At 45.3% G+C, this 12,189-nt stretch overlaps 1 protein-coding gene across 2 annotated transcripts in view; it reads left to right on the plus strand.

Moving 5' to 3' along the window:
• EPAS1 (endothelial PAS domain protein 1) overlaps positions 1-5,449 on the plus strand; it is a 126,094-nt gene extending 120,645 nt beyond the window's left edge. For both annotated transcript variants that reach the window (XM_035111182.3, XM_035111181.3), the window contains one exon: positions 949-5,449. In XM_035111182.3, coding sequence (XP_034967073.2) covers positions 949-1,100 — 152 coding nt within the window. In that variant the 3' untranslated portion in view covers positions 1,101-5,449. The remainder of the gene's footprint in view (positions 1-948) is intronic.
• The last annotated feature ends 6,740 nt before the right edge of the window (positions 5,450-12,189 follow it).

A 12,189-nucleotide genomic window follows, 5' to 3' on the forward strand; every position in this document is an offset into this window, starting at 1 on the left:
CCTAAGACTTGCCTGGCCCTGATCTGGATCAGACCCTGCCCCCCCAATGTTGTTGCTTGGTTGTTTAGTCGTGTCCAACTCTTCGTGACCCCATGGACCATAGCACGCCAGGCATTCCTGTCTTCCACTGCCTCCCGCAGTTTGGTCAGACTCATGTTCGTAGCTTCAAGAACACTGTCCAACCATCTCGTCCTCTGTCGTCCCCTTCTCCTAGTGCCCTCAATCTTTCCCAACATCAGGGTCTTTTCCAGGGAGTCTTCTCTTCTCATGAGGTGGCCAAAGTATTGGAGCCTCAGCTTCACGATCTGTCCTTCCAGTGAGCACTCGGGGCTGATTTCCTTCAGAATGGATAGGTTTGATCTTCTTGCAGTCCATGGGACTCTCAAGAGTCTCCTCCAAGCACCATAATTCAAAAGCATCCATTATTCGGCGATCAGCCTTCTTTATGGTCCAGCTCTCACTTCCATACATCACTACTGGGGAAACAATAGCTTTACAGTAAATAGATAAATGAAGCCAAGCAGGCCTGCTCCAGACGCATAATTGACATGGTATATAGGTGGACCCTGCAGTGCTCAGAGACTGTGGACCTCTCTGTGTTTTTCTTTCTCTGGTGGCCATTTGGTTCCTTCCCTGTTCGCCTTTCATGACTCAGCAGAGACTATCGAAATGCCTTCAATATGAGTGCCCAGCCCCAGCCCTGCACTGTAGTTTAGACAAGTCTGCTTGGTTCTGTTGCCTTATTTTTGTTTGTCCTGCTCAAGCTGATCTGTTGTTATTGTTGGACCCTTGCAATTTTCTCATTAAAATATGTGTGCATATATTGTTATTGTAAGGGGACGTATTTGTGTTTTCTTCTTGTGCACTGTCCTTTCCAGGCAGAAATCTTAAGCCTGAACCGAAATAAATAAAAGAAGGCCGCTCAACATCTAAATCTTCTCATTTCAGGAGTGACAAGTCGCCTGCTCGGCTCATCCTTGGAACCTTATTTGTTGCCGGAACTGACCCGATATGACTGTGAGGTTAACGTCCCAGTTCTCGGGAGTTCGACGCTCCTTCAAGGCAGCGATTTGCTCCGAGCTCTCGATCAGGCGACCTGAAGCAGCCTTGCAGCATTCCCTGGCCTATACTGTCCAAAACAAACAAACCAGCTGCAGTTTTTAAATCTATTTTTGCAAGTAGACAATTTCTAATACTGATTACACTTTTACAAGATTTTACTTAACTATCGAACTTGTCCACATCACCAAATAGTGGCCTTTCTGTGAAGTTACTCACTTTTCTTATTCTGCATTAAAAAGAAGTAGGCATCTACTGTATTTCCAACCCCCTTCTGTTTCGATAAGACGTTCCTTAGGAAATTTATATTATATGATTCCCCACCGCTGTGTAATTTATGTGTTCTGAAACTTCCTCATTATTCACGCTAATAAAAGAAGAAGAAGAAGCTGCGGTGTGCTCGCTCGCGCCTCTATGTAATACTTTGGCTCCGTTGACTGCAAAGGTTTATTTTATTTTATTGCCAAAGATAAGTGAAATAAACAAATCTGATGAAATGCACTTGTTGCCCTACCCCTAGTTTTTCCTCTGCATTTTCTAACATGGAAAAATAATAATAATCACAGATTACGGCCTTTTAACAAGCTAGCGATGAAACACCCATCATTCTTAACACACCCAACGGCAGCTTTCGTGTTTGTTGGTCCTTGTCAAGTTGCAAATTACAGCCTTTCCCCTTACAATTTAGGTCAGAAATCTAAAACTTGGGGCTGTGTTTTTGTCCGAGGCAGGACTAACCTAGCCATACAGGGCTAATCCAAGGCAGGGCTAATCCAAGTAGTAGACTGGATAATGAAGCAAGAGGGAGCCTTGTGGCTGAGCGCCCTCTGTGGCATTGCAAAGTGATCTTAGTCTGCACCTCTCAGATCATGCAGTGTAGCCGCCTGTCTTGTGTTGGCTTGGATTTGAGGATTGGTCGTTTTTTCTTTTTTCGCATATGGAAGAGCCAAAGTTATCAGGCAAATAACTGCCAATGGGGTTTTGTTTTTTGTTTTGTTTTGTTTAGCAACATCGAGGTGCCTTTCCTAGCAGACCTTACCCAACTCCCAGGATAAACTCAACGTTTCCTTAATTAAACAAGCGGGGTGGCGTGGCTTGGCGTCTTAGATTCAGAGCACGGTACTGCGAAAGAATCCCAAGACAGCCAGCTGCCATCTCCTTTAGATCAGTGCCACCCTCCTCAGGAACCAGCCTGGCTAAGTGAGGAATTTGAGTTGGGGACAACTGAGAGAAGGCAGAGAATGTTGCTGCACAATTTGAAATACGTGGGGCGGGGAAGGAATTCAACCCATCTGTGTGTATTAATTCTCCATATATATATATTTTTACACAAAGTGTAACTGACTGATCCTTTTTCTCTGGGTTAAATGTTTATCATATATTGGTACTTTTGTTATACCTGTTTAGACATTGATGCAGAGCCGTGAGTTTCTTCTCGGGAACCGTTTTTACTTAGATCTGGTAGAGTTTTCTTACGCTGTCGCTGATGTTGCAGGATTTGTCCAAAGGCTGTTACTAAAACTGCTGATTCCCAGCTAAGTTGGGGGTTGGCGTTCACCCCCCCCCACCTCCGGCTAGTTAGCCACATTCTTTTTGTGCACTACTGAAGTTTTGCTGAAAAAAGTAAACTAAATATATATTTGCTTGCCTACTTGTTACACTGGGGGAAATCAATGTTTTTAGGCTCTGGAGCGACTGAGTAGGAAGGTGTTTGTTGTCTTTTTAGTTTACTTTTTTAGTTTACTTTTTAATTGTTGATAGCCTTTCAAGTGCAAATGATTTTTTTCTGTAGGCAATCTGAACTTTTCAGAAATGCTATTAAACAAAAACAAACACAAACCAATGTTGGTGCTCAGGAATTTGTTTAAAATAGAAGCAGTCTCTGCAAGACCCGTTGCCTTTGCTGGGCAAACAGGCACACTCATATATTCAATCCAGCAATAACAGAAGCTCAAGGAACTGTGGAGTGCAGGTTTTAAAAAATATTTATTAAAGCTTCCGAGCTTCGGTGAGAAAGGCCAGGTTGGAAGGGCTAAGGGGCAAATTCAGGGCAACAGGAAATAATGGTGATATTAGGCGTTATGCTTTATTTACCCAGATAAATGTACCTGGGGCAAATCAGCATAGATTTATAAGAGCCTGTGGATTCCCTTACAAACAAGAGCCATTTATGTCTCCTCCTGAACATAGTTCCACTTCAGAGAAAGTTACTTATTAACTAAGGCCCGCTGTAATCAATAGGACTCAAAATGCAGCTAAACAGGTGCCACAGGACTTGAGCACAACTAATATTCTTAGGGTGGGCTTCACTGTACATTTAAAGCACGAGGATCTCCCTAAAGAATCCCGGGAACCGTCATTTACCCCTCACAAAGCTACCATTCCCAGAACCCTTAAACTACAGTAGCTTCTTTGGGGGAAGAAGCCATGCGGTTTGAATGTATGGCGAATACACGGCCTCCATCATTAAAGGCACTATTCAGAGTCTTAGTCCATTGCAACAATAACAGCAATGTTATTGCTGTTGCAACAGCTCCCGCTCTGGATTGCAAACCTTGACTTCTATAGAGCTGTGTCGGAGTGCTGTATGTTGTGTAATGCTGTGTATATGAAGCCCTTGCAAAGCTGGCCTTCCCCATTATCTTTGCTGAAGAGGGAAGGTCTGAACACACATCCCTTGGGGGATATCTCCACAGCACTGAAGTGGACATGGATGTCACTGGAGGTGCACAGAACCCATAAGGAATTGTAAAGTTTTGGCACGGGCTTTGTCCACCAAGCCCAATAATTTTCGCTCACTCCTTTGGAGGTGCCGCATCCCACTGAAGGTCCAGCTTTGACGTAATGTTCACGATCCGGTCAAAATGAAGCACTTCCCATTCAAAGTGATTTCACTGAGAGGGTGTTAACCTTTCTTGTTGAAAATAAACGGAGGGGAATGTGCTTGACTACTCTTAAATGAATTGTGCCTGATTTTTTGAGGATCCTCCCAAGGCAGGCACCCCCAACCTGCGGCCCTCCAGATGTTTTGGCCTACAGCTCCCATGATCCCTAGCTAACAGGACCAGTGGTCAGGGATGAAGGGAAATGTAGTCCAAAACATCAGGAGGGCCGAAGGTTGGGGATGGCTGCTCCAAGGTAATGTAGCTGTGAAAGCCATTATTTAGGGAAAGATTTGTGAGCAAATACACTCCGGAATCGAGACTGCTCAGGGATCCATCCTGCAAAACAGCACACACACACACACACACACACACACACACACACACACACACCACATGTATCCCCAGGGAGGAAAGAAAATCCAAACTTCTTTAAAGATTGCATTTTGGAATCCCTTCCGGCCTGATCTTCTCTGCTGGGTTACAGAACAACTTTCAGAGAAGGTTAGTTCCCTTGGGGCTTTTGTAGTCTTCAGTGGCGGATCTGGTGGAACAGCTCCTCCCAAGAAGCTCTCCTTGCATTCTTCCTCTGCGCTCTGTCCCGCTGCCACCTGGGAGAGTGGTATCAGTGAGAGAAATCCCACTGGTACAGTCAAAAATCTCTACTCGCGCATGCCTTGTGCCGACTTAATATTCCACCTGTGCTACATTGCACAAAGCTCGGGAGCACTTTTCTATCTGAAGTACATTTTTTAAAAAGCAAAATAGTACGGCCCACGATATTTAAAGGACTTTAGGTTTTTGGTTTTGGTTTTGGTTTTTTTTTTTTAAGGACATGATTCAGCCAATATAAAGCACCTGAGAATATAGCTGGCACATATATCATCAAATCGCACTCAATGGCTGCATCTTCTGGTCGAGTGTAATACAGTCAGTAGCAGATCGGAGTTTGCTTCTAGGAGATGTGTGAATTGGCTCTTTGCTGTGTTTAACTGACTGGCTGGTGGCCTGAACTGTCTTAAGAAAAGAAAGGTAGCTAAGCCCCAGAAAGAAGCATAAATCACGAGCGTCACCACCAGGCTGCCAACCTTGAGCAGTTTGCTTTAAAGTAATCCCATTCACGTTCAGTAGCAGTTCTGGAGTAAGTGGTCTGAAGCCTGTGGCTGCAGCAAAGCAGGTCTTTAATGTGGTGATGATTTGTGTGCTTGAAGGGTTAATCACACTTAAATATTGCTATTATATTTTTAATCTCTGTTTGTAGTTTCAGCATTAAGATGTTGTACCCTAACCATTTACTAAAAACACACTGTGGGGGTGGGGAGGTGGGGGTAGGGTAAAAGAAAATCTGTGCTTAAAATATTAACCGTAATTATTGTCGTAATTATTTCATGCTCTCTCTCTATTGTTGAATTTCTTATTTATAATCTTGTAACTGTATGGGAACTTTTAACTTGATAAGGAAATGTATTTTGACACTGATACCATATTAAAGTATACTGATCCTGAAATGTCTCGTGACTCTTGCTTCCGCCCAAAAAAAGCGAGTGGGGGGGGGGAACCAAAAGAAAGAAAAAATGTCACTTGAATGTATCATTGTAAAGCAAAAGTATTTATTAAATTATTGATAGAAAATAAAATAGTTTCATTGATCGTTAAATGCATGAAACCAGGGAGGGTGGCCCCATGCCTGAAAGCTACCATAATTGCAAATCGTGAAGGATTTTCATTATCACTGTAACTTTGATATAACACCTTTCAAATCTGCAAAGCATTTGGCTGGGAGGGACCAGTCAGTGGGGCTGAGCCAGGAGGGTCATTTGGGTCAGGCCCCCAAGCTTACAAGGGCCACAAGTTTAGGCCTCTATTAAAGGGGGGGTTGTGTTTGGCAAGTTTTGCAACATGTTTTCATCTGCAAGAGACCAATATGTGCCATACACACTCAGCTTAGAGCTGCATGTTAGTGGATTTGTGCAGAAAAAAAAGCTAGAAAAGCATTTGTTAAATAAACAATAATAATAACAATCAAATTATGTGTATCTTTTGGATTTCATGTATATTTTTCTAAGAGCACTCATAGAATCATAGAGTTGGAAGAGACCACAAGGGCCATCCAGTCCAACCCCCTGCCAAGCAGGAAACACTATCAAAGCATTCTTGACATATGCCTGTCAAGCCTCTGCTTAAAGACCTCCAAAGAAGGAGACTCCACCACACTCCTTGGTAGCAAATTCCACTGCTGAACAGCTCTTACTGTCAGGAAGTTCTCCCTAATGCTTAGGTGGAATCTTCTTTCTTGTAGTTTGAATCCATTGCTCCGTGTCTGCTTTTCTGGAGCAGCAGAAAACAACCTTTCTCCCTCCTCTATATGACATCCTTTTATAAATTTGAACATGGCTATCATATCACCCCTTAACCTTCTCTTCTCCAGGCTAAACATACCCAGCTCCCTAAGCCGTTCCTCATAAGGCATCGTTTCCAGGCCTTTGACCATTTTGGACACGTTCCAGCTTGTCAGTATCCTTCTTAAACTGTGGTGCCCAGAACTGGACACAGTACTCCAGGTGAGGTCTGACCAGAGCAGAATACAGTGGTACTATTATTTCCCTTGATCTAGATGTTATACTCCTATTGATGCAGCCCAGAATTGCATTGATGCAATGCAATTCCAGAATTGCAATGATGCAGCCCAGAATTGCACTCTCTGGCTGACTTCTGCAGCATCTGGGAAGATGGCGGCCAAGCAGGTGATCTCCTGTCCAGAGGAAAAGGAACGCAGCCGGCTGCCTCCCCTTGCATCTCCTTCTGTTTTGCTGAGACCATGCAGTGCTGAAGTCCAATGATGCTGATAACAACAACAACAACAACATGTCCAATAATAATAATAATAATAACCAATAATGACTTTATTATTTATATGCCATCCATCATATAAACTGGGTTGCTCCTGCCTTTCTGGGTGACACCCAGCAAAATATAAAAATACAATGAAACCTCAAACATTTAAAAACTTCCCTGTAAGGGCTACCTTCAAATGTCTTCCAAAAGTCATATACTGTAGTTCTATATTTCCTTGGCATCTGAAGGGCGGGTGCCACTACTGAGAAGGTCCTCTGCCTGGTTCCCTGTAACTTGGCTTCTAGTGGTGAGGGAACCGCCAGAAGGCCCTCGGCACTGGACCTCAGTGTCTGGGCAGAACGATGGGGGTGGAGACGCTCCATACTGGGCCGAGGCCGTTTAGGGCTTTAAAGGTCAACACCAACACTTTGAATTGTGCTCGGAAACGTGCTGGGACCCAGTGTAGATTATTTGGGACCAGTGTTAGTTATATGGTCCTGGCAGCCACTCCCAGTCATCAGCCTAGCTGCCGCATTCTGGATTAGAGTGCATTGCAGTATTCCAAGCAGGAGATAACCAGCGCATATACCACTCTGGCATTACAGTGCGCAGGCAGGTAGGGTCTCAGCCGGCGTACCAGATGGAGCTGGTAGAAATTCGTCCTGGAAACAGAATTAACCTGCGCCTCCATGGACAGCTGCGCATCCAAAAGGATTGCATTCTCCTGATTGCACATTTCCCCCCTTTTCTACACGTTGCACACTTCCTTCTGGAAGAAAGAAAATAACTTCCAAAGCAGGAAAGTAACCATCTTTCTCTCCCGCTTTCCTTCCGCTTCTCCCCACAGCTGCCTTCTGCCTCCCTTCTGTGTCTGTATACGAGTATTGTGACATCAGCCCACGCCTGCAGGAGTTTCTGATTCTTGGTGGGGGCAGGGGGGCAGACTCACAGAACACTATTCACCTCTCCTCTGTGCCTTGTTTCCCCCTTCTCTTTCACAAGAGACGCTGCTGGCTGTGAGGGACCTCCTGCTGCAAAGCAACATGGGAAGCACACTTCCAACTGGCTCGTGCCCAATTTGGGGATTGGGGGGGGCCACGTCAAACTCGTGCGCGTCTTTGACAAACAAAGCAACATTTGCAGCTGAGGAAGCCCTTCAGAGCAACAGAATAAAGCCCCTTTTATTGAAAAGTGCCATTTCCCACACAGGACTTGTCAAGAGCGACAGGCGGGGCACCCAGGTAACTGTGGTGCCAGTCCTAGCTGACCTGGACAATTTTGCCACACATGATGCCAAACATCACCTGCCTGCCATGTTTTGTGGCCTGCCAGATATATCACAGTGCTCCAAAGTTGGCACCCCAAACCCAGAAGGGTTTTTGAGACTGAGTGCCATCATGTGCGCCTGGTGAGCTGTGTTCAGATTTGTGCATCACCTTGTGCCACACTTGTCCTATCCTTCCCTCTTTCTCTGATGATCAGGGTGTGAGTGCCGTTGCTCGTGAAGGTCTTTCCTGATACAGGAGTCAAGCTTTGGGCAGGACCAGGGTCTTGGCAATCTGCTTCACTCCGCCTGCATTTGTTTTGCATGACGGGAAGTATATAAATATCTCAAAATGAATAGCAGGGATATATTAGCAGGCTTGGGGGAGCCGCAAGTTTTGTTGTGAAAGGTATTCCGTTTGGCCAACCCTGTGAGGGGGTTGTGCCCGTGCCTGAGTCCAGGGGGACATCTGGGTGATGGACCCGGCTTTCTGCCATTCCAGGTGTTCACCCTAGGCTGACCTATGATGGAGCTCTGGGTCAGCGCTACCCGCAATGATGCAGGGAGCTAGTCGAACCAGAGCCCATGCAACCACTCACTTGCTGTAATCAATAAAGTTGTGGCCTAAATTCTGCCAAAAACCAAACCAAAAATTCAAGTCTTGTGTGAATTTATTTAAGGGGGAGGTTTAAAGGTCTAAACACGCAAATTGCTGTTAGGGCAACGTCCGTGGCTGAAAAGCTTGATGCGCCCAAGCCGCCGTAACAGTCATGTTTCATTTTTCACGCTTCGCTTTCCCAACTATTTAATCAGCCTAATGAGATCTGCTATGAAGAAACCCCATTGTTTCCTTCTAAACTGCTCCCCCATCCTGGATTTTTGAATGGCCTTCGCTTAGATTTTAGTTACAGGAGAACAGAATCGCAAGCTCTTTCTCCCAGACTTTAGAGTGCAGTGATGGGGCAGGAAACCCTATATTTGTTACCCCTACGAGATTATATTTGCAAACGCGATGATGAGGCATTAAGGCCAGAGTGCCAAGCAAGCTGACGCAGCAATCCATTATTGCGGCGAACGTTTCTAAAAGTGGCATTTGGGATCATATACGGCAGCGGGGAAGGAGGGGGAAAGGGGGACAGGTTTGCAAATGGGATAATTATTAACACCAGGCAGCACATCTCAAACCCTTCAGCCAAGATTTCCACAAATGAAAAGGAATGTGGATGCCATCGAGCCAAAGTTAAGTACTCCAAGGGCCCATAGATCTGAATGAGAGAGAACTACGTGTGCACCATGGAAATATATGGCATTTAGAAGCTCTTGGTTTTGCTTAAAAGCTGCTCCCATTTCTGTTGGCTTGCTGTAAGGAACCGAGACCTTTCGATTCACAGAAACATACATGATTCCATACCGTCCAACTGCCCTGAAAATGCCGGGATTGTCACAATAACCCTTAACTTCTCACTTTTTCACACAGAGTCCTGAATTTCCAGTTCCAGTGCAGTGTTTCAGTGTGTGGAAGTTCAGATCTGTGTGCCCCTCTAACACATTTCTTAGATCTATGCCTTCCACTCCTTTATGCCCCCCCCCAAAAAAACACCTAAATATGGCGCCACTACCTGTTTTTATGAAAACAATATCCTGGACACTTGAATGCCCCTAATAAAGTTTTTCACCATATCCCTGCTCCTCAGTCAGTCGGTTTCTCATAAAGAAAGTGGTGGGTGGGGGAACAAAGGGGGCAGGGGCTATCCACAAGGCCGCTGCTGGGGGTCGTGGGAGCTGAAGAGCAGCCATTGCAGTTGCCTGGCTCTGGTTTGCTTCTTTTGGCCGCTGAGTCTAGCGGGACAACGACACGGATGTAGAATATGTCCCTGTTTTCATCCGAGGAATGTTGGAGGGTGTGTGATTCTTCCTCTGCATAATGTTTTTCAGGGCTCCTGATCACAAGAGGGCGGCTCATAGGTCAGCTCCCTCCTGTCTCTTCTGCCTGCCCCTTTTTAGGGCTCTTGAAACCGGACTTGAACAGGCAACCCTTCAACAACCTTGGCCCAGTGTACCTGAAGGAGCATCTCCATCCCCCATCGTTCAGCCCAGACACTGAGGTCCAGCTCCGGGGGCCTTCTGGCGGTTCCCTCCCTGCGAGAAGTGAGGTTACAGGGAACCAGGCAGAGGGCCTTCTCGGTAGTGGCGCCCACCCTGTGGGACGACCTCCCATCAGATGTCAAGGAAATAAGCAACTATCTGACCTTTAGAAGACATCTGAAGGCAGTCCTGTTTAGCGAAGTATTTAATGGCTGCTGTCTTATCGTGTTTTTAATATTCTGTTGGGAGCTGCCCAGAGTGGCTGGGGAAACCCAGCCAGATGGGTGGGGTAAAAATAAATTATTATTATTATTATTATTATTCAAGCAGAGGACACCTTCAAACAGAGAACTATCATATGAAGAGCCCTGCTGGATCCGAGCAAAGGTTCACCTGGTTTAGCATCCTGTACTAAAAGAAGCCAAACAGATGACGATGGAAAACTTGCAGATCAGAACTTTCCCTTTCTGCAATTCCCAGCAACTGTTTCTCAGAGACTTACTGCCTCCGACAGATATCTGAAGAAGTGTGCATGCACACGAAAGCTCATACCAATGACAAACTTAGTTGGTCTCTAAGGTGCTACTGGAAGGATTTTTTATTATTATTTTTTTGCCTCTGACAGTTGAGGTCAGAAAGAAGATAAACTTTCTTCAAGAAATTCCTGACAGTAAGAGCTGTTCGGCAGTGGTATTTGCTACCAAGGAGTGTGGTGGAGTCTCCTTCTTTGGAGGTCTTTAAGCAGAGGCTTGGCAGGCATATGTCAAGAATGCTTTGATGGTGTTTCCTGCTTGGCAGGGGGTTGGACTGGATGGTCCTTGTGGTCTCTTCCAATTCTATGATTCTATGATTCTATGAGGTAGAACACAGGCATTGTGGCTAATAGATATCAATAGGTTTCTCCTGCAAGAATTCATCTAATCTTCTTTTTAAAACCACCCAAGTTGGTGCGCTGTTGCTACATCTTGCAGGAGTGAATCCCACAATTTATCTATGTGTTGTGTGATGAAGTGCTTTTTATAGAATCATAGAGTTGGAAGGGACCACGAGAATCATCTAGCCCAACCCCCTGCAATGTAGGGGTATTTTTTTGCCCAACGTTGGGCTCGAACTGACGGCCCTGAGATTAAGGGACTCATGCTCTACCAATGAGCTATCCCAAGGTTTTTGTCTGTCCTGAGTCATCCAATGTCCCTCAAATGTAGGACTTTCCTCTGTACAACAGGACACATGGGCTGGATCTAGACCCGGGGTCCCCAAACTAAGGCCCGGGGGCCAGATGCAGCGCAATCGCCTTCTAAATCCGGCCCACGGATGGTCCGGGAATCAGCATGTTTTTACATGAGTAGAATGTGTCCTTTTATTTAAAATGCATCTCTGGGTTATTTGTGGGGCATAGGAATTCGTTCATATATTTTTTTCAAAATATAGTCCGGCCCCCCACAAGGTCTGAGGGTCAGTGGATTGGCCCCCTGCTGAAAAAGTTTGCTGACCCCTGATCTAGACACATCAAAGAAGCGTTTCAGTTTAAAGCATTGTAAATTTAAACAGGGAAAGCTGGTAGAGAAAAGGGGGACTCCACATCGCTATCTGGTGGCACAATGTTATATCGCTTACACAACACATATTAACCGCTTTTTCTTTACCAGTCTAGCTGAGTCTACAGACAACCTACCTAAACCAGAATAGGTAGAGTATGCAAACCAAGAATAATTTCCCGCTATCTGCAAATTACTTGGCTGCAAAGTGGGAGTTTTCTTGGGTCCTTTGCCAGTACTGTGGCTGTTGCACAAACCTCACTTTGCCAGGCCGGAGTATATAAATGTGATGAATGGATGCATTAAAGAGCAGACCGCACATAAATATTGCTTAATGTTGGAAGCCGACCTGGTACAAAGCAAAGAGTTCAGCTCTCGGCAAAGAGCTCTCGGCAAACAGCTCTCAGCAAAGAGCTAACTAATTACTAACCGCAAAAAAGATGTGTGACTAATGAGAGAACAATAGCATAGCGTGCCTCTCCAAAGCCACGCTGTGAAAAGGTGCTCTCCCTTTTCACCAGGTTAA

This window comes from Zootoca vivipara, chromosome 3, assembly GCF_965207765.1.
Source record: "Zootoca vivipara chromosome 3, rZooViv2.hap1.1, whole genome shotgun sequence".
Classification (NCBI taxonomy): Eukaryota; Metazoa; Chordata; class Lepidosauria; order Squamata; family Lacertidae; genus Zootoca; species Zootoca vivipara.